The sequence below is a fragment of the Paramisgurnus dabryanus genome, chromosome 23 (genome assembly GCF_030506205.2).
Source record: "Paramisgurnus dabryanus chromosome 23, PD_genome_1.1, whole genome shotgun sequence".
In the NCBI taxonomy this organism is placed as follows: domain Eukaryota; kingdom Metazoa; phylum Chordata; class Actinopteri; order Cypriniformes; family Cobitidae; genus Paramisgurnus; species Paramisgurnus dabryanus.
The window spans coordinates 11,455,668-11,479,245 of NC_133359.1; the positions used below are offsets into that span (position 1 = coordinate 11,455,668).

The 23,578-nt window shown below is 39.5% G+C and overlaps 1 protein-coding gene across 5 annotated transcripts in view; it reads right to left on the reverse strand.

Annotated features, from left to right (window-relative positions):
- gramd4b (GRAM domain containing 4b) overlaps nucleotides 1-22,942 on the reverse strand; it is a 35,600-nt gene extending 12,658 nt beyond the window's left edge. For 4 of the 5 annotated variants that reach the window (XM_065291899.2, XM_065291898.2, XM_065291896.2 and 1 more), the window contains exons 1-7: nucleotides 22,660-22,942; nucleotides 14,627-14,834; nucleotides 13,220-13,340; nucleotides 2,933-3,053; nucleotides 2,608-2,666; nucleotides 1,677-1,812; nucleotides 25-50 (exon numbers count right to left, since the gene is read on the reverse strand). In XM_065291899.2, coding sequence (XP_065147971.1) covers nucleotides 25-50; nucleotides 1,677-1,812; nucleotides 2,608-2,666; nucleotides 2,933-3,053; nucleotides 13,220-13,340; nucleotides 14,627-14,834; nucleotides 22,660-22,688 — 700 coding nt within the window. In that variant the 5' untranslated portion in view covers nucleotides 22,689-22,942. Of the gene's footprint in view, nucleotides 1-24; nucleotides 51-1,676; nucleotides 1,813-2,607; nucleotides 2,667-2,932; nucleotides 3,054-13,219; nucleotides 13,341-14,626; nucleotides 14,835-22,364; nucleotides 22,612-22,659 lie in introns of those variants that run through there. The other variant, XM_065291900.2, reaches the window with a different exon arrangement.
- Between the last annotated feature and the right edge of the window lie 636 nt (nucleotides 22,943-23,578).

The following is a 23,578-nucleotide window of genomic DNA, read 5'->3' on the forward strand; positions in this document are numbered from 1 at the left end:
TGACTGCAGTAAGAAAACACTCACTGAGTCGTCTCATATTTTCAGTTAATCTGCAAAGAGGAGAAAAAATGAATTATTTAATGAGATCTGTCAGGAAGGTGAAATTATAAAGCCAGAAATAGCATGAAAATTAAAGGGACACTCCACTTTTTTTGAAAATATGCTCATTTTCCAGCTCCCCTAGAGTTAAACATTTGATTTTTACCTTTTTGGAATCCACTTTTGGAATCAAAACGGAAAAAAATTAAATATTTAACTCTAGGGGAGCTAGAAAATGATTATGTTTTCAAAAAAGTGGAGTGTCCCTTTAAGAACTGTAAAGCAGGCATATGCACAAGTATGCACACTAAAAAAATCAATGTACTGTATTAGAGCCCGACCGATACGCATTTTTTTGGGCCGATGCCGATACAGATATTAGGGAGTAAAAAAACACCGATAACGATATATCGGCCGATATTCTTTGTGTATATTATAGTACAGTACACATATACTACAGTATATTATACTACAGCAGGCTACTGTACATATAATACACTATATACATTAACAGAATATACTATATATAAATACTTTTTTTGCAATGATCACTCACAAATGTGGTGCTCAAACACTTAAAATGACGTGACAAAGATATGTAATATAGGCAGGTGTGTTTTACAAGTTAACAATAAACTTTATTATCCAAAATGATTCTGATATAAGTGCACAAAACAGTAAACTTGACTAATTATAAATAACTTTAAAACACAAACAAAACAAAATACATATAACTTAAATGATTGTCAGTTTTGACGAGAATAATGTTATATTGGGCTTATTTTGAAAATGGAAACTTATAAAGTCATTTTTTATTAGCTTTACAATAAGTTATGTACTTCACAAATTAATTAGAAACTTACAGTTAAGACGACAATGCTTGACTTGCTGACAACATAATGATGTAGGCTTATGTTTAATGTACTGCACAACGTTTTTATAACACGAACCCACAGTGTTCTGCCGGGACTTTAAACTTTTATAAAACTAAAGCGTCTGCTCTCCGCCTCTTTAATTTAGCGAGGGTGTAAAGTTGCGCGAGCTTATTTAATCAATTGCTTTGAAATGAGCATGTTCAGTAAAAGCACAAGCAGCTGTACTCCCACAGACTGCGCGTCAGTTAAAGCGCGTCCTTTCTCCGCCTCGCGTCGTTTTAAATAACTCGCAAGTGGACAAAAGAGACGGATTAAAAACACCAAATGTAAACCGGAATGTGTCTTTCTCGCCCACTTATAATCCAATTGACCAAAGCGCGTCTTAATATCAGGAGTAAAATGTTGTGAAGAAACTGCGTGGCTGCCTCCACCTGAACTGAGGGACTGACTGAAGTGAAGGGGGGTGGCTGGTGTCACTACAGTGAGTGACCTGGGTCACCATTAGCAACCAGTAGGGCGCACTCTGCTGGACAAACAAGTACTTACATCTTTCAAAAGCATTTAATGTCTTCTGTAAGGAACGTTCATATCGGCTTCATATCTGCGGCTTATACGCCGATACAGATATATCTGCGACAGGCTCATATCGGCCGATAAAATCGGCAAAACGATAAATCGGTCGGGCTCTATACTGTATGCCAAATCCTAAAATGTTTTTTTATGACATTAATAGGTTCAGAGACACTTTTTTGGCCCAGTCACCTTTTAGCACTTAATGGTTCTTCAGTCTCGACCGTGCTCTCTTCAGGCTGAAAGCGGAAATCTTCGATATAAACCCCAAAGCGTTCATAAAGCCATTTCCACAACTGAGAGCGTAGGGTCTCTTTCTGTTTTTCACCTGTTAGTTAAAAAATATTTATAACTTAATAAATAGTTACATTTTGGTATTGTGTATATTATACATGCCCGTATAAATGAAATATCTCCCTATAAATGAAAGAGATTGTTAAACAGAAAATCTTGCTTCAAACAGGCAAGCAGCAGAAGGATAAACTGGAATCATGTGCACCTCGACTGATTTTCGGAGCAGCTGAGGGAAAGAATATGTTTGTGTGCGTGTCACAATCCCTCAGCATGCTTCAATGCACATACACAATACATTCAATTCTTTTCATCCAAGAAGCACACGGCAGATTTCAATGGAAGTTTTGGGACTCATGTTTCCTGTTGCCTGATACTTTTTTACCAAACCAAATGACATAACAAATGGTTAGTAACCTATGAATGGTTATTTCTTATCTCGAAGTTGTGGCTTCCAGCAAAATAAATCAAAGACACACACGTGTCACATTTTTGTCCAATCAAATGCTCTATTAAAGGGCACCTATTATGCAAAATCCTCTTTTACAAGGTGTTTGGACTAGGGGTGGGCAATAAATCGCCTGCGATTCTCATGCATATCTCTTCAGTAAAGCCGGTTTTGTGATTAGTAGCAAATCGCAATCACCTGATTTCAATGGAGCGGCATTTACTACACAGAGCCATATTTCACAGAGAAGCTAGGCAAAATCGCATTCATAATCATAGACAAATCGCCTGTATGTATGCGGTTTTGCCTAGCTTCTCTGTAAAATATGTAAAATACTGTGACCTTTAAAGTGGCTGCTGATTTTGTAATAAAGAAAAGCTTTACCTGTTCCATTGATAGTAGTAACTTGTGGCTTTGAAGGTGGAGGGGGTGAGTCTTCTAGTCTGTACCAACAACACACATACCAATATTAGTTTTTTACCACAGGCACCCAAAAGCAAAGAAAATCATCACTATAACTAGGGAAAACACTGTGGATTAGTTTAATTAAACAACACTACAGAAATACACTTGTGGACTCTGCACAATAATGGTAACATTGCCCCCAAAAGATAATTTTTCCAACAGTCCAAAAGTGATTATCTTTATTCAATACACACAGCATGTGCGACAGGATAAGTTAGTTTCTTGAATGAGTATCACCTCATACCTGGATCTGAGAATGTCATTCATTTTTTGCTCAAGATCGACTCTTTTCGACTTCTCTTTCTCAAGCTCTTGCTTCAGCATCTCGATGTTTGTCTCTTCTCTGAGCTTCCGGAGCTCCTCCTCTGTGCACATAAAACAGAAAAAAAAAAATTTGAAATTAGAAATTAGAAAACCTCACACCAATCGGAAATGATATACATAGTAAAAAAATCAAGTCAATTCAACTTACTATTTTAAGTTTTGACATAAGTTATAAAAACAAGCTAAAAAAAAGTTCAACTTAATTTGTCAAGTTAAAGTAGCCTACCATAATAATATATGTTGATTAGATATCATTTCTTACAGTGTAGTTTTTAGCAAGCTTTAAGTTTCTTGGTCCACGAATATTTTTCTAGCGATATATCAATATTTGTCCATTGTGAAATGATCAGCATTAGGCTGATTAATTATAATATTAACTTTCCCCTTTTTTGTCAGTTGCAAAATCTACCAAAGTCAAAAGATATCGGACACTTCAATTTAAAACTAAATTTTACATTTTAAATAGTTAAAAAAGGCTTAAACATGGCCAATAGTCTTGATCACCAATCTTGATTAATTAAAGGAGGTATGTGTAAATTTTAGCAGCATCTATTGGTGAGATAGCGAATTGCAACCAACAGCTCAACCCTTAATTTAAAAACGAATATGGTAGCCAACACAGGACAAACATCTTCGTCGGATACAACGTAGGGATGGTAAACGGTTTGTTCTTAGAAACATGACAGCAAATTCCATGAAAGGGAACCCGCAGTGTATGTAGATAAAAAGCAGAAGACACTAAACCGAATATTCTTGCAGAAGACACTAAACCAAATCGTATTGCAGAAGACACTTAACTGAATGGTCTCACAGAAGACACCAAACTGAATAGTCTTGCAAGAGTAGAGTTGGGAACCAAGAACCGGTTCTTATTCAGAAACGGTTCTGTTTTTTAAAAGGAACCGGAACCGCACATAATTCTTAAGTTTCGGTTCTAAAAGCAGTTCCAATGTGATACACTGGCAAAGTGCTGGGAGCGGTCACTTTAAACAGCCATGTCTTACCTATGAATATTAATTACGTTGAGCCACTGTTTACAGTCACGCAACCAAATTAATGCAGCTTACCACAGAAAACACTTGCGCTGCTGAGGTAAGCTTTTATACTTCGTGCCAAACATGTCTAAAAGAATGGAAAAAGTGTGGATTCTAGGGCTGTAAACAGTACAGTGCGACCCGCGGTGGTGTGCACATCACAAACTATGAAAAATATAAAGTGCAGTCTTGCCCAGCGAGATATCTTCAAGTTCATGTGAATGCATGAGTTAGTGCGCTATAAACTGATATCAGTGATGACCTGCTGGCTTGGGGGCAGAACATTGAGGTAAGATATTCTCTCTTGGTTAAGGTTGTGAAAAAGTATCAATATGCACTACGTTACCAGTACAGCATCAGAACGCGTTTTCAGCACGGCTGAACCAAAAAGGTTCCTCACTTGAACCGTGTGTCGTTTCACGGATGAAAGTGATAAAATAAACACGCACATAGGTGCCGATCCTTTGGGTGCTCGGGTGCTCGACTCGAGCACCCACTGAAATGGCAAAGCTCATGCTCAATTTCTTAACATTTGCTTCACATTTCATGTCTAAAACCACGCGGAACACGTGACGCAGCGTATTCCTCCTCTTCAAAGCATTTGGGGGCTCCAAAGCGTCTGTCGTTGCTAAGTAACCTAAGCATTGCTTGACATTATGACGAGCACCCACCGTCGGAAAAGAAATCGGCGCCTATGAAAAGGCATGTTTGTTAAGAAATATATATCTGATCCTCGTTTACATTTTTACATTTCAAAATGTATACATTATACTGTTTATAAGCCTATATGCATAAAAGTGAGCATGCACATACAAAAATTATATCTTGCAAAAGCTACTGTACAAGTAACATGACAAAACACTTGCTCCAGCATATAAATCTCAAATCACACAAAACCGAGTCACCTCGCGGAAGAAACTGAACCGAACCCTCTCGCAGTAGACACCTAACCGCGGCATTTCGCACAATACACCTAACGGCTCCCTCTCGCGGAAGACACCTAACGGCTCCCTCTCGCGGAAGACACCTAACGGCTCCCTCTCGCGGAAGACACCTAACGGCTCCCTCTCGCGGAAGACACCTAACGGCTCCCTCTCGCGGAAGACACCTAACGGCTCCCTCTCGCGGAAGACACCTAACGGCTCCCTCTCGCGGAAGACACCTAACGGCTCCCTCTCGCGGAAGACACCTAACGGCTCCCTCTCGCGGAAGACACCTAACGGCTCCCTCTCGCGGAAGACACCTAACGGCTCCCTCTCGCGGAAGACACCTAACGGCTCCCTCTCGCGGAAGAAAACCTAACCACTCCCTTTCGCAGAAGACACTTAAACAAGTCATCTCGCAAAAGAGACTAAACAGGACAAGACACCGAACCACGCTTTCTTGCGCAAGACACTGAACCGTGCTGGCTCACGGAAGATACCTTACCGCTCCCTCTCACAGAAGAGACTAAACAGAGTCATCTCGCAGAAGACACCAAACCGCACCTTCTCGCAGAAGACACTAAATTAAGAACTCTCATACAGAAGGACAGGACGTTCAGCAGAGGAACAAATGTAGGACACGAGGCACAGAGAACTTTCTGACTCTCAAACCAGACAAACATGTAGCTCCTCACACACTGCTTTCAGAGACAATCTGCCGTTTATGTTGTAAAATGAACAATATTTTTACAGTTTTAACAAACCCCTAGAAAGCCTACCATGTTTGCATAAAACATTTTGTCTCTGTACTCTCATACAGTACAACAATACACCATTCATGTTTTTCCACCTGCCTTCTGTTCCACACAAAACGTGCCTCAAGGTTACCCTGGAACACAAGCCCATCGTCATCTATAATTCATCAGATCCTGCGCCTCCCACAGTGGCGCTACAGTTGTGATGAAGACCTCCCCGCTGCAGACTCAAGGGCAGGTGTGATAAAAAGGAGGCATGAATCAAGATGATCAGGGCAGACCCCAGAGACCATTACAACACACTGAACAAGAGGGACTGTATGAGGTGCTTCACAATGTTAAAAACTCAAAGTGATATTAATATTTATAGCCTAATTTAATCTTCTATCCCATGATGCTATTCTTCACCTTTTGGCCAGGTCAGAATGTCAAGCATACCCATAGATTAGGTAGAAAATTTAAATCTTTGTAGTCTTTATTGCATTATTCATCAGAAAATTAAATCTCCTATTACAGGTAACGTCAGGTGAACTTTAGCTTTACATGAATAATACTTTTGCAAGTTTGCTGGATTTAGATTTGTGTTTTTTATGCACCGTAGTAAGCAGTAGCCAGTAGATTAACCTTTGCAATGCCAGTAACATGTTGTGTCTTATAAAAGATATAGCATTTTTGTCTCATGGTAAAATGAGACACTAGACTCAATTGCTACTCAATTCCTAAGGTTAACTAACTGTAAACCAAGAACCCTTAAGTCAACCATGTCAACCGTCAAACAAGTGTGTCTGTACAACAAAGCAACATTAAAGAGTCACTAGTCACAATAAACCCTGCTAAATAAAAATGATAGAAACAATATTGGATTTAATGGGAATTTTATTGGTTGTAATGTCTCTACTGGTATGTGTTGGGTTCTACTGATGGGACTCTACTGGAATATGTCCCAAAAACAAAATTCAAAAGGAATTTTGTGCTGGTTTAAATATATAATTATTATACAGAGTACACACATACATGATGTAAACAAAGACTTTTATTCTGCAAACGATTAGTTGCCATTAACTGTTATGCAGCCCTAGTTTTATGGTAAACGCTAATGGTTCCTAATGATATTTTAATGGAAACCTCTAGAATTTCTGTGATGGTTTCTTTGTTTTTTTCAGCAGGGAACTTGGTCTACTTTATTGGTAGTTATTGGTAAGAAATTGTGTAATTTCTTACCAATAACTCGAAAATCGGGAATTTGGAATTTTGTTTTGTTCCTTATTGTGTAAAGTAAACAGAAATAATTGCTTATAAAATACTCAAGCATATTACTTAGTGATTCAAACATTGTCTAAGTACTTATAATATGCAGATATATATCTAAGCAACATTATGGCTTGAAAACAACATATTTGTTGTGGTTATCATGTAAGAAAAGTGCTGTCAGGCTGTCCATTTTAAGTGACTGGAGAACGTCCTAATGCAGAACTAATATGGCAACTAATGGTCCATCAGCATTAAATGTCTTTGCCAAGCAGAAGATCAACACAATCATAGAGGCTAAAACCATGTTTATAATAACCATTTATGTAATTAAAACTCTCTGATATTTTCCTCATGGAGTTGCTTTTATCTATACAGAAATATTTCCACTGGAAACTATCAACCCAAAATGCTGGGTTGTTTTAACTCACTGTTGGGTCTAATATAAACATTTTCAGGGATTTTTTAGGGTATAAAGTTTTTGAACCTTGCTTTAATGCTTTACAGTAGTTTCCTGTAGTATTTCCTAGAGTTTATTAATTTACTACAGATGGTTTCAGCAGTAACAACATAAACACGCGGATTTCGTGGTCAACACGTAACTTCCGGTAAACTCCGCTAAGAATAAATAATAACAAAGTCCTTTTGAAGTAGTTTACTGTATTTATATAACAAGCAAAATAAACAACACGTAGATTACCTAGGAAACCAAAACGTTTGTGATTTTCGAAGAGGTATTTGTTCAAGAGTTCAGTTTAGCAACTAGTCAGACCATTAAAAAAACTGAAATCGGAAGTAAATGTCGGACCAGAAGCGTATCGCGTCACCGCACGTGCGTCCGATGAAACCGTCTATAGGTAATACTAATGAACACTATAGTGTGCTACAATATAATTACTACAATAAGCTATAAAATATTACAATTTACTACAGTAAATAATATAGAATACTGTATTATTTTTCTTAAGGGTAGGCTTAAAGGTGCAGTGTGTGAATATTTCTTGACAGAAATGCATTATAATATACATAACTATATTATCAGTGGTGTATAAAGACCTTATATAATGAACTGTGTTGTTTTTATAAGCTTAGACCGAGCCGTTTTTATCTACATACACCGCTGGCCCCCTTACATGGAAGTCGCCATTATGTGCCGCCATATTTCTACAGTAGCCCTAAATGGACAAACTGCTTTAGTTGTTACTATGTTATCTCAGATGACGGCATGTTTGTCCTCTGGCAGCTACCATAGCTTCACTATTGGCGCTTTTCCATCGAAAAGTACCCCACAGTTTGGTTTGGGTAAGGTCGGTTCAGCTCACCTCACTTTGGCTTGGTTAGCTTTTCCATCGAGTTTAGTATCACTTTGCAGTGGGAGGGATTATAAGCGTGTCGTTATATTTGCGCTGCCTACTGCTGTGACATCATACAACTGAGAGCGTTGTTATACATTCCAATACTTTTATTTATTTCTCAGTCCGCCACAAAATTTAAATTGACCACCACAAATAGATGTTTGCACATCTAATAAATCTAATAAATACACATCTAATAAATAGATTGCACATCTAATAAATAGTTTATTACTACCTCTGTCTCACATGACAGTTTTTGTACAAACACCCATTTCGTTAGTCAACGCGCTCCGCTAAGCCTCATTTAAGTTGCATTTAAGCATATATGCAAACGTGCGCGTCGCGAATGTGTCGCCCCAAACTGCAAGGCTGGAAAAATGGTATGGTGTTCCTGATTTACAACCTTTGGATGTTTTTCATCGCTAAAAGGGAGTTTGGGATGGCAGAGCACAGATGACAACACATGTTTGCTCTAGACAGCGCAAGCTAGCATGAAGGTAAAGCTAATCTTTTACATTATAGCGATGACGCTGGTAGGGACGATTCTCTCAGACCAGTCAGTGATCTACGGTGTTTTCGAGTCACATTTTGGTATTAGCTCAGGTCGCTTGGAACCCCAACCAAGGTGGTACTAAAAAAAGTATTGGGTACTACGTACTTCACCCAGTGGAAAAGCTCACAAAAGTAAGCTGACCCAAACCGTGGGATACTATGCAATGGAAAAGCACCATAAGTGTTTAGAAAGCGAGGGGTGAACTCACTGCTAAATGGCGCTAAAATCTACACACAGCACCTTTAATATCTTGTGTTATATTGTGTTATTTAAATGTATCTCACTTTAAGGTCGCTTTAAGTGAAATAAAAAAGTAAACTTTTTGAAATAATGGACTTTGATCATGCTGATATTGTGTATTACATTTGGACATTTTGTTTTAGCTAAGGAAACAGTGACTGTTATCACAACTCTATTGTAATATTAAGACAGCTGTAGATTCCACAAAGGTCATCATATGATCCAAAAACAGCAATATGAGGAAGCACAACATGTCTTATGATTGTCTTAACTATTTGTTATTGTACCCTGGCAACTCTCAAAACTGATTAACACATTTAAATATATGCACGTTTGTAATGGATGGATTTGTATACTATAATCCAATATTTTAACACATACATATGATGGTGACCACAGACCGCACTATTATAAACCTTGCATAGTTCTGTTTAAGGTTTGCCAGATGAATTTGTGCCAAAATATCACAGAGGGACACCCGGCTTTTGAATGACAAACTTATGGAAAGCTGATATAGTAATTGTCTTTTTCTATTTATATACTCTACACTACATTACGATTCATTGTGTTATCTAAACAGAGAGGTTTCTGTTGTGTAACAAACTATTAATACGCCCAGTCTGCTTTTATGGGCAGCAACAGTTGGCGATTCCCAAAATGACCTTTCACTGCTCTTCAGTACTGCGGTGCTTAAGGGTATACACGCACACACATGCAAATGCAAACACTGAGTCTAAAAATAGACCAGACACCCCTAATCTCATAATACAAAACGAATGTATTGGTAAGGCCAATGTAATAAATTGAGAAATCTTTGTAAAATAAGATTATTTCATGGTGCAGAATTTCATAGACACAGAACTTAAACTGTTCTCTACACGAGGGGTTTCCAAACATTTTGAAGACAGGGACCCCTCAACTTTCATAATACAGAAAACCAGCATGTTGTACGAGTATGTGCGCTTGTACATATCGATCCTTACCTCTCAAAGCCTCACTAAATGAACATTGTTACAGGTCAGACAAGTTCAACTAAATACTTGCTGGGTTTATCACTGTGAGAACAGCTCAGGTCCTACGAGTCCTAATGAGAACGATCACACTCCACTGCACAGGGTGATAAACTGACAGATACGGTGAGCAATGAACCACTTAAGCCGTGATACACTGCAGGACTAAAGCTGGAAGAGGCTGACACCACTAAAGCTTACTAACAAATAAATGCCTGAATGTATACCTGCACATCCAAATTAAAACTCGGCTTTATTCATTCATATTCAATGTATATACATTTTCAAACGTTTGATGATACTTTACATAAATAACAATATAAAAGCTACCTACATGTAGGCCTGGGGCGGTAACCGAATTACCGCCATACCGCGGTCACGTGACCCATGCCGCGGGTCTGAGCTCCTTACCGTCATAACCGCAAAAAAAAAAAAAAAAAATACACTTGAAACATTGGCTTGCACTTGTGTGTATATGTGGGGAAGTTATACACGCAGCTTGTTAACAACCGCAGCTTGTTAACTGAACATTAACCTGATATGATTTTTTATATTAATTTGTCATTCAGCCGCAACAGATCAACAACAGAATCAGGTTCCATACATTATTAAATTGTCACGCAACATAGAGCACGCGATCAGTCCGAGGATTGATATCCAAAGAGGTTAGATTGTTTCTTTTTCATCTAGCCTACCACAGTGGCCATTTCTAAAGCAGGACACATTTCAAAAAGTTTTGCTTTTGCGTCTTTCTCCGTTTGTGGAAAAAAGACAGATGTTTATGGTAGGACAGACGCGGACTGCCCGGGCGCGCGCGAGACAGACGCGGACTGCCCGGGCGCGCGCGAGACAGACGCGGACTGCCCGGGCGCGCGCGAGACAGACGCGGACTGCCCGGGCGCGCGCGAGACAGACGCGGACTGCCCGGGCGCGCGCGAGACAGACGCGGACTGCCCGGGCGCGCGCGAGACAGAGACGGACCGCGTCATCTTGCGCACACACACGCGTCTCCGTGCAGCTTCAAAGCTATACTCAGGCACGGACAGATATGCAGTACAAATGATTTCTCATACAAATGGTTACTTTACCAGACCGTCAGGGCAGCAATAATTTGCGTCATTTACATGCCATTCATAAATTAAGGATAGGAAGGTGGCGAAATGTCTGTAGGCACGTTTAGACACGTGCAATGCGTTAACATTTTTTTTAAACTGATAATATTAATTGTTCATGTTGTTGAATGTTGAAATTGAAGAAATGTGGAAGGAAATAATATTCACTTTACATGTTCCTTATGTAATTTGCACATGTTTTGTATTGAAGATAAATAAATCATGCATGTTATTTAACTGGTTATTTAATTGTCTTGCCAATAAACCGCAAAACCGCGGGAATTTGTTGATTACCGACCGCGGTAAGAAAAAATCCAAACCGCCCCAGCCCTACCTACATGGACAGAAATGTAAGGGATAATCTACATTATGCACAATTCTGATATAAAAAAAATCTAAGGCGAAGTCAGAATGCTTTGCGATAAGATAAAAGTTGCATCACAAATGATATACTTCACACTACACAGTTAAACAGTGCACTATGCGTAGGGTATGGTATTTTAGTAGGGTAGGTCATCTCAAATGAAACACTTAAGTGTGTTTTACTAACCAGACGGAGATAAGGTCAAATGGTATCAAACGAATAAAACAATGCAAGTCAATATTTGTACATTGTACTTTTGATGCCAGTGTTATCTGTTTTGCCCAACATGACCTCATTCACTGTAATACTTGAAGCGTTATCGTCTCTGCATGTGAACTTTGCTCGCACAGCACCTGATAGCTCTGCTTCTCTTCTGCTACATAAGAGAAACTACAAACGACAATGTTTCCCATACATTGATTTACGGCGCCCCGCCACAATGTCCACATTGATCACCACAAACAGAGAGTTTCAAAACGATGCAAAATTTGCAAATGCTATGCTAATTTGCAAATGCTTACATATGCAAATGCTAATTTGCAAATGCTAGCATATGCAAATTAGCATTTGCATAGCTTCTCAATAGTGATAAACCGATATATCAGCCGGCCGATATATCGGGCCGATTTTTGCGAGTTTGATGTGTATCTGCATCAGCCGATGCGTGGCTGCTGTGTTTGCCGATTTATTTCGGCATTATTTACAGACAGAGTGCTGGAAGCCGCAAGCAGTCATGTGACTAAAAACTATAAAAACCATGTGACTATATTTGTAGTAGTAAAGTGCTAGAAATTAATATCCTTTGCTGATAGTTCCTCGTCATTGTGGAGAGTGCAGTTCATGGTTCCATAGCACCCTCACCTGTTTTTACTATTTGTTAAATATAGTATAAGTTCAATAAATGTTACTTTTTTAAATTGAGACTTGTAACATTTGGCATCATCGTGGGATTTTTATGATGTAAATTGAGTGAGCAAAAGCAGTATCGGCTCCAAATATCGGCTCCAGAAAATCGGCAGCCTGTATCCGTCATCGGCTAAGGCTGATTAAACAAAAATCGGTATCAGCACTAATAAAAAAATCCATATCGGTCGATCCCTACTTCTTAATAAATTACGATGAAATGGTGTTACAACCAAAAGCTATTGAAAGTTACTAAGGGATTACTTTCAGCCGCTGCGTAATATTATTGATTATTACGCCACAATGAGAGTATAGTTCCTAGCCATATCGGCCTAGAAAATCACAACTTTGTAACTACAGAACAGTCAAGTATTAAATAGGAAAAATATCGAAACTCTTTGGGTTTTTTTGAGCGCAATGCTAATGGTCTAATCAGATTCAATGGATTATGCTAAGCTATGCTAAAAGTGGTACCGCCAGACCCGGAGATCAGCTGAATGGATTCCAAACAGTAAAAATCAACTGTTTAACTCTAGGGGAGCTAAAATAGGATATTTAGCATATTTTCAAAAAAGTGGAGTGCCCCTTTAAATATTTGAAGCGTACAGTGTTATACACACAACCTTCAAATTTGACTTGACCGTAAAATATCTAAACCAACATAATTGTATAAAACAGCAATGCATAGAGAACTACTCCTGGGTACTTACGAAGGAAGTGCTTTTCCAGTAAGGCTATCTCTAGGTGACCTTTGATTTCATTGAACCGGTCCGTTTCACACCTCTGGTAGTCCTGGATGGTAGCCGACATGTTGAGATTCCCTGAACCAGCCTACACACAACCAGTAAGAGAAATTAGGCGGAGGAAATTCAAAAGTTCCCGGCTCCTATGAGATCATATTGCATCTTATAAACCCGTCGCAGCTTCAATACATGAAGACTCATAAGACAACAATGGACATCAGAGCAATTAAATACTTGTTACAGCTCAATTATAGAGATCAAAATGAATGTCTGAATACATCAAATTAAGGTCTGTAGTCAGAATAATAAAAGTCAATTAGAAATTGTACATAAGAACTGTTCTGACTGACAGAGTAGATATTATAGCAACGTCTTCTCGGATGTCCGGAAAAAAAGGAATAAAGCACAGCTCTGGTCACCAATGGAAAACTAGTGTGGCAGCTGTAACCATGGCAACCAGCTGGCGGAGACATCACAGGTTAGCTTTCCTGTCCTTATCTAATTATGAGCTACAAATGAAATTTATTTGAAAGCATGTTTGGATGAGGCCAGTGCTTTCAGAACATAATTTTTCTTCACAAAACATGCTGTCTGGCCTATTATTGTCCTTAAAAAAAAAAAAATATCTAAAACATTCAATAAAGGCCAACAGTGAACACAAGGAACCCTCCAGGAACTACCGGAGTTTTACAAAGGAAGCCTTTCAGATTTTTCCTATGCTTTCTTATCCTTAAGAAATAGTTTCTGTGGATAACAGAGGGTAATTTCAGCTACAACAACAGGAAATTGACATTTATACGCAAACAGACTGAAACAAATGGATGTTTTGGCTAAAATTATTTGGGAAATTTGGATGTCTGCCTCTTGATGCAATGCAGTGAGATAAATTTGTGATAAAGTAATATGTTTATTAATGCTTAATGTTGTTATTTAGAGAGTCAAACTGTTTTTACATACATTTACTTTGATGTAGACATTTGTTTTACATAAAATGTATTCAAAATTAACCACATTTGCATATTTGGCTGACTTACAGGGCATTCCAGCTAAATATATTTTATATAAATATATACTATATAAGTACAGTAAATTCAATGGCAGATAATTACTAAATAAATAAATAAATACTGTATATACTGTACAGTACATACTATCCAACCCTATATTGACCTATGGGTACAAAATAATTTAAAGAAAAACTTTTTTTAAATTTGTAAAGAATATAATTTGATCTAATTGTATATTATAGCTTCACAATAGGGTTTAAGCAACCAAATATAATACAACAGCAATTGGTGTTTAATAATAATAATATGATTTGAAAATGCCTATGATTATAATAAATATCTTAAAAAGCTTTCCAATGTTACTTACAGGGTCTCGCTGTTCCTCTGCATCTTTACTTGAGCTCCGCTGTTTCACCGGGACGTCGTCATTACATTCGCTGTCAGACGCGTTGGGGGACTCGGCAAGGTCCAGGAACTCATCTCGCTTCGGTCCTCTGAACCTGATCTTATCCAACCGCTTCAGCATGTTCAACACAGAGATCTGTGTCTTTATCTTAACATGGCGAGAGGCAGCACTGCGGGGACAAGAAGTCATTGTGTTGACATTACACCGTGTTCAAGAAATACACTTGCATAACACGCCCTGGTAAATATTAGTAAGCCAACTGCTGACTTTATCCATAAAGATATCAGCCTCTCTTATCTGGACATGGAAAATGCAAATAGTTGCAACGCTGCTTACAAAGAGCTTTTTTAAAACCTTTTGTTTGCGCATGGTGAAAGCATCTGTCTATGTACACCACACTCTCAAAATAAAGTTATAAATGCTGTCAATAAGAAGGTACCCTTTATAAAGGTCTTAATATTTAACATTTAGGTAAGTTGGACTCCCCTAATGCGGGAAACAATTTTTGTATTTCAGACTTCTGTAAAATGTGCTTCCTATTTAATGATTGCTTCACCGTCATACATGACTTCACATTTGAGAGGTCATGTCACATGTGACTTTTTATTTTTGCGATGGCATTTATGTATTTTGGGGGGACACTACCTTAGGTGTCCCACTTTAGGCAGTGTTCCAGTTTAGGGCAATTTCCCCTAAAGATATGTGGTACCAATATGTATATGTGTGATACTAATATGAAGTCTTTAGGTGAAAACAGTGGTGTTTTCCTTTAATATGCAAACTGACACGGGTGTAACATATGTGCAAATTTGAAGGCTAGAAGCAATTGTGCTCATTCTCTGGACAGCATTTTTGGAAATGTCTTCAATACGTGTCTGTGCACCTCTTTTGCGAAGTTTCGAGAATGCTGAGGCCAAAACACTCGCACAGCTTTGCGACATGTGACTGGATTATATGTTGGAAAAATTTCACTAGGAATCAAAGACCCACAGTGGGGTTCGGTGTTGGTGTTCCAAACTCTGCATACCCTACTGTTAGCTGACCTACAGCAAACAAAGCCTGAGAACAAAGCGTCTGTTTACGTGCCCAGACACTCAAAACCTCCAGAGTTCTCATTTCACCTCCGAAGCACGGACAACATGCTTTACATGATAATGACAGAACCAAGGTTTTAGACTTTCTTGAGCGGCCTGCATTTGGCATCCTGTGAATTGCGAAGGGACTTTTGTGACATTGAACAGGCATTTCTTGCAGCTCTCTTAAGGCAGAAGAAAATAGCACAAGCGGATGAAATTTATCATCAATGTCGGGATTTGACAGATTTATGATGTTTAAACTCATTAGAATGTGCCATTTATAAAAAATTACGAGCACACATTACATTAAATATTAAAAACGAATCATGTCATCGTCTGAGTGTTCTTTTTATATGGAAAAAGTCTTGCTCTGTCAAAACACAACAGTAAATCTAAATCAGGTCTATGGTAAAATTAAATTAGCTTATCTAACATTCTGTAAGAAAACACCTGATTTAGAAGGACATTCACCAGAATATTAAATGTGGTGGTGCAAAGTATCTTGATGGTTTTGGGAGATACAGTACAGAAAAAATCCATCAAAAAGCCATGCTTATGTTTTGTTATTTTTAAAGGTGCCAAAGAATGCATAATGAATAATAATGTTGAGCTCTACTCTGATTGGCTGTTTCACAGAACAGTTCCTTTCAGTAGCTCGTTGTGTGTGTAAACCTTATTCTTCAGCCTGTATCAAATGAAGATACAGAATTTGAGGAATAATCAATTATTTTGAGATTGTTAATAGACGTTTCTGACTGGTAAGTTTGTGTTTTTTCCAGTATGGACCTGCAAAATGTAACTGTAACATCAATAGTAGAACTTCAGCCTAAACGCTAGCATATAGCATTTACTAGCATATAGCGCTAACATATCAGTCACAACTTTGTTTAAGCATTTTAATAACTTTATGGGCTCTATTTTAACAATCTGAAACGCAAGGGCGAAGCGCAACGCGCAAGTGAGTTTGTGGGCGGATCTTGGGCGCTGTTGCTATTTTCCCGGCGTGAGAAATAACTCTTGCGCCGGGCGCAAATCAATAAGAGGTCTGAAGTAGGTTCATTATTCATAGGTGTGGTTTGGGCGTAACGTCAAATAAACCAATCAGAACGCTATCCAACATTCCCTTTAAACGCTAGGGCGCAAGTTCCATGGCGGGTTGCTATTATTATGACGGATTTACCAGGCGCACGCCAGGAGCGGTTTACAGCTGAGGAGACCCACGTCAAAGACAGAGAAGTTGTTTTGTATGGGGATAGGAGAAACCCGACCAAATCAGCGTAGGTTAAACAGGCGTGAGAGGAAATATCCACAATTGTCTCATCAGCTGGCATCCCCATCGTTGCGCCAGCATAAATCGGGCACGCCGTGTAACGGGAGGTGGATCTGCCTCAGGACTTGAAGCCAGCAGAGGACATCGCTGCGTCCACCCTCACCGCTGAAAGGGTTTGGGGGCTTTGAAATCGGACCCAAGAAACGCAAGCAAGGTCCAACCCCAAAGTACTCTTACAAATCAAGTTCATATACATTAAGGTTTCTTATGAAAACATTTTAACTATTATTTACATAAAATAAACGTAATACACACACAACAAAGTTATGAAAATATTTTAATCGTTATTTGCATGAGAATAAATAAAAACTATCACCACAATATGATTCCCCTTATCTCGTGTATTAATATTTTTAAGTGTAACAATTTATGATTTGCAAAAATAACTGTTGCATCTGTGTAGATTAGATAAGCAAAGTGTATGCGCGTTGTGCACGCTATACATTATGGTCAAGCATGCGCCCTTAAAATAGCATAATGAACCACGCGCAACGCGCCACTGACTTTAGACTAGTTTTTTTTGGTTAGTAGCGCAATTGTTTTTTGAAACTGCAAAATAGCATAAGAGATAGTTTGCGCCGCAACACGCCTCCTTTTTGCGCTGAACCGCCCAGGGAGCGCAAGTTCATTCCCTAGTTTGCTGACGTGCATCTGTGGAGGGAAAAACCCCGCTGTGCGCCGGCGCAAAATACGAATGATACATGCGTCACTGACAAAGTCAATTGCGCTGGGTGCAAGATAGGGCCCTATAATTAATTGTGTGTAATTTAATGTTGGGGTGTACATCTCGAGTGTTACGTCACAGTTGGTGTTATGTTGGGATTGGCCTGTTTCCAGTGGTCTTTTGCATGCACGAAGTTTACATAAGAAAGAGGAAACAACCCGTTTGAGGCTTACAATGTGTCATTACCATGTACAGAGCTCTTATTATTCATCTATGCCTCCATTCAACGGTCTATTAGACATTCAGCAAAATTTTTTGGCTCTCAAAACAATATACTTTGTGTTTGGTACGACTTGAAGATGATGGACTTTAAATGCTCTCCATCTAGGAGGGAACTTTACCTTTAAATATCCTGTAATGTCATTTAAACCATATTAACACTGAAAAGGTGGCCTACTGGAATTAGCATTAGGATGTATTTGTTTAATGCTGCTCAGAGGTGGCATGCATGTGCATTGGCATAAATAAACTTAGATGTTATTTTTAATACTGTTATAAATATGCAAGCTGTTTAACAGCTTAAGTGCATGTTGAGTAATAAGCCACATATCATATTTTTTTCAATAGTTGTTGAACAAGTTTAATTTGTTCAAGTAGGAGCATACTGTACCTTTCCCACTTCTCAGTCTATCCAACAAGCATAGCAGTAACAGCTTTGGGTGGAGTTAAAAAAACATCTGATCTTCATTAAAGTTCAGGTGCACAACAATTCCTGAGAACCTGGAACATTTTGTTTTTAGTTCATCCCAATGTTTTTTTTTTTTTTTGAAGTATTACCTGTAGAAAATTATCTTTGACCTTTTGAAAACTTAAGCCTTTGTTATGCAGAATATAATATGGTTTTGATGCCCATTACTGTACATATGACCTGGCTGCCCCACTTGTAAAATTAAGATGAATCGTTCTATTCCACTTCTATTTTATTCACTTTACTTTCCAATTCAATTTCATTACAGATACATTTATGAATTTGGCTGATGCTTTCATCTTTCAGCTACTTATGGTATGTTCGAATTATATATTTTTTCAACCCACAACCTTTGTGCTGCAAATGCAATGTTTATCTAACTGAGCTACAGGGGTACTTTACAATAGGCTACAGGAACATTACACTACAAGAACTTTGCACTGAGCTATGGGAACTTTATGATGGACCTTAATAGGGATGCACCGATACTGGTATCGGCCTCGATACCACATTTTCTAAAGTACTCGTACTCGTTAAAAGTCCCCCAATACCTGGAATCGATACCACGGTCTGAGAAATGTCTATGTTTGAGCGGCATGTAAGGGGTTAAGGCCTCTTGTGTTGTCCAAAGAGGCAGAGTTTTTTGTTAAATTATATGACTAAAGCTGTTACCTGTAAATTTAAATCATGTTTTTTATTAAGTACTCGGTATTGGTATCGGCAAGTACTGAAATGCAAGTACTCGTACTCGTATTCCAAAAAAGTGGTATCGGTGCATCCCTAGACCATAACAAACTTTACATTGGTCTGCAAAAAAAAAAAAAAAACGTTACAATGGACTTCAATGAAATTTACACTGTGCTACAGGAATTTTACGCTGAGTTAAGTGAGGAACTACTTTTCAATTCTATGGCAAACATATGTAAAAACAAAAAGGTCATGGCATTATTCTCACTATTACAGAGCAAACCTTCATGCACACTTACTACAATTACATGATACATCAGTTGAACAACACCATGTCCAGCACAACAGGGCTACAAGAACTTAACACTGAGCTACAGGAACTTTACACTGAGCTACAAGACATTTACACTGAGCTACAGGAACTTCACATTGAGCTACAAGAAATTTACACTGAGCCACAAAAACCTTACAGTGGGCTACATGAACTGTACATTGAGCTACAAGTGGTGGGGCTAGTCGCAGCCCAGCGTTGGGGGCTAGTCGCAGCCCAGCGTTGGGGGCTAGTCGCAGCCATGCTGTGGGGGCTAGTCGCAGCCCTGCGGTGGGAGCTAGTCGTAGCCCAGCGGTGGGAGCTAGTCAAAGTCTAGCTGCGGACTACTAGTAGCCTAGCGGCGGACTACTATTAGCCTAGCGGTGGACTTCTAGTAGCCTAGCGGCGGACTACTAGTAGCCTAGCGGCGGACTACTAGTGGCCTAGCGGCGGACTACTCGAAGCCTAGCGGTGGGCTAGTTTTAACCTGGTGGTGGGCTAGTCGTAGCCCAGCGGTGGGAGCTAGTCGCAGCCCAGCGGTGGGAGCTAGTCGTAGCCCAGCGGTGGGAGCTAGTCAAAGTCTAGCTGCGGACTACTAGTAGCCTAGCGGCGGACTACTATTAGCCTAGCGGCGGACTACTATTAGCCTAGCGGCGGACTTCTAGTAGCCTAGCGGCGGACTTCTAGTAGCCTAGCGGCGGACTACTAGTAGCCTAGCGGCGGACTACTAGTGGCCTAGCGGCGGACTACTCGAAGCCTAGCGGCGGACTACTCGAAGCCTAGCGGTGGGCTAGTTGTAACGTGGTGGTGGGCTAGTAGTAGCCTAGTGGTTAGAGAGTCCGGCTGGTAACCAGAGCGTTGCCAGTTTGAGTCTCACGGCCAGCAGGTTGCGACCTTAACCCCAATTGCTCCCTGGATGCTGTAAGTAGGGTTGCCAACCGTTCCGTATAATACGGAATCGTCCTGTATTTGACACATAAAATTCTTGTTCCGTATTGAACTGATACGGAACGCAGTTTGTTTCGTATTTTATGAAAATTAATTCAGTGCAAATACATGAAAGACACATAGCTTATAATGTAAGCCATGAACGAAGACCTGACGGTGCAGTAATTTCTCCCTCTGTTTGTCTATGATCTGCGTAGCGTTGCAGCCCCATCAGGGAATGCCCATTGGTCGTTTCAGTCATTGTGATGTCACGTATCATAGCAACGATGACGACAAGTGACAACAGCGGGAAATGTAAAAATGACTGCATCCGAGCAGCCGGCGAAAAAGAAACAAGCACAAAAATATAGAATTGAATGGGAAAATGACTACCCGTGGCTGGAATGCATGAGGGACAATGAATACAAGGCCAATTGAACCATATGCCGTCGCGTTTTTTCTGTTTGTCACGGCGGAGTGTGTGATATAAAGCAGCACGCATGAGGAGATAATCACAAGAGAGGAGCGAGAGGCTGCGGGCACAGGATGGAGCAATGTGGTTCATTGTCCGTCAGTCGTCTCCAGAGGCTCATATGGTATGTAATTATGTGGATTTTTAAAACTCAAATATAGTTGATAAGAAAGTGATTATATTAAAAGAGATAGTACAGATTTAGCCTAACAATCCACATATATATCTCTCCAGTGCTCTCCATCTGTTCCTGTATCCCGCATCCTCCCGTCTCATAATGTGTCAATCATTTCTGATGGGTTTCTTATTAAATAATTATGGAGTTAGATAGCTCAAGGTTTAAAAAGGGGTGGGGTCTTTGAAGAGGGAGAATTATAAATTTAAATTAAAACCATGGTTCATTGTTGGCAAAATGATCATGATAGCCTTTATATTTCACATCTATGTGGTTCAGTCTTGTATACTTAGGCATACTTTGCTATTCATTAAATATTTAGGGCCTAAGAAGTTGTATAAAATATATTTATCTAAATGTATTAATTAGTTTCCACCATTTTCACCAGAAGTCTTCATTTCAGGGGTTATTTTAAAAAAAAATTATCTTCTGTGGGGGCATGTCACCGGACCCGGGCAACCCCCCCACCCCCCCGTTCCTTATTTCCATTTCAGAAAGGTGGCAACCCTAGCTGTAAGGATAGCTGCCCACAGCTCCAGGATTGTCTGTTTACTACTCGCTAGGATGGGTTAAATGCAGAGGTGGCACATATATCGAGTATGCATTCCATACTTTCACTAAAGGAACTTTACACATGCCAGCTTCTATGGTTATGTTCATGGTGGGTAGAGTTTGAATTGTACATTTCAATTTTTATTTAAAATTACATGGAAAGATATTAGTTTCATTATACATTGACATCTTTATGTATACACACTGCAATTACATCATACATCATTTGAACACCATGTCCACACTAAATGTTTTCTCTATACTGACGCCAACGGGCGACTCCCTTTCACTCTATTATGACTGGGGTAATGAGTTCAGCGGTCAGTCTCCTCAGTTCTCATGACTGCTCCACAATACATCCTCTGACGTCCCCATTCACCCACACTTCTATTGTCATACCCTAACAACTGTATCTACTGCATGTTAATTCAGCAAGGGTCTAAGCACCATTTTGCCTCACACCTGTTAAATAACAAAAACAATACAGGTCCCGTTGTATATCCAGGAGGTTCGTAGATTCACTGTGTATTCTTGAGAACGAGTTGGATCTCATCAATAAAACATCCAGGCTTGGCACAGTTGCACCATCAGTAGAGGCGATTGATGCCTTGACCTAAAAGCCACTCATCTCTATGAAATAGCTTATTGATCGATGCAATTACCACACAGACATGGCCGTATAAACACCAGGTTCGTGTTGAATGACGATATTTGTAGCCTACGCCTGCACAATATTTCAGAAATAAACGTTTTCTTACCTCGTCTTCCCGCTGTGCTACGAGATGATAATGGTTGTCACATTAACGTCAAATAAATACACGCGAACATCAAATGAATCACCAGCTCTTTCAGAAATCGTTTTGCGGTAAAATAGACCGAGTTAAACTACAAACAATCGTGCAGTTGTTGCATATTCGTGCTTTAACATGAATATGTGGACGCAAACGTTTATGCATGCAACAATGTTGGACACAACGTAACAAAAGCCTGATGCATTGTAGCACGCGCCCCACCCGCCGCTGTCAAAAGGAAATTGAAAGTTTTGGGACCCACCTTGTGCGATATCCGTAATACAGTTTCATTAACAGAGAGGCATGAATATCCGAGCCTCGAGCCTCTCGGCTACCACCTGCTACCAGACCGTTTAAGAAATCCCCCGGTGAAAGCCCGAGCAGAAGACCTGATCCACCCGTGAGATTTTCCCGAGCCGTCAGATTTATTTTACAGTAAAACCGTAGTTTATGAATGCACACGAACCGCGGATAACCATTTGCTGGCCGTTTTTTGTTGTTGATATACAGCGACGCTCAGGTCTCGCACCAGGAAATTTCGTCAATGACAGTGACAGACAGGGTTGCCAGATCTCCGTTACAAAACTACCCCAAAACCTTATTCCGAATAGCAAACTCAAACCATGTCACTCTTATACAACAATATATATTTAACAGTCACTGTTATGAATTACGCACATTATTTTTAAATCACTAATAGTTGTAACCGTCTGTTTTATAATAAAAATAATTTCACCAAAAATCAAGGATAAGGGATTTGGCAACACGCTCTTAAAGGGGCCTGTCTGTCTGGCTCTGACACTAATTGAAATCTTTCAGGGTCGTCCTAATAAATAAAGTCAAATACCTAAGCTGTATTAAAAATGATTTAATAGGGCAGCAATGTGGCCTGTGTGTTACAACAAGACGCTAATCCCATAACTCTCTCAATCCGTGCTTAAAGGTTATACGTCACGTGAACACCAGGTTAAAAGCAAAGGTGTGGAGTTTAATCTGTTTGGTTTAATTAAGCAGTTGTGTTTTGACGTGAAAAGGCATTGTAGGTCCAGACAACTATGTAACAGGTCTGGTTTCACTCGTTTTTGGTGTTTGCAATTACTGAATGACTGTGTGTGAGCACAAGATGGCGCTCAATGTGTGTACAAAACGGACAGGGGAGGATGAAGTGGTACAGTCAAAAA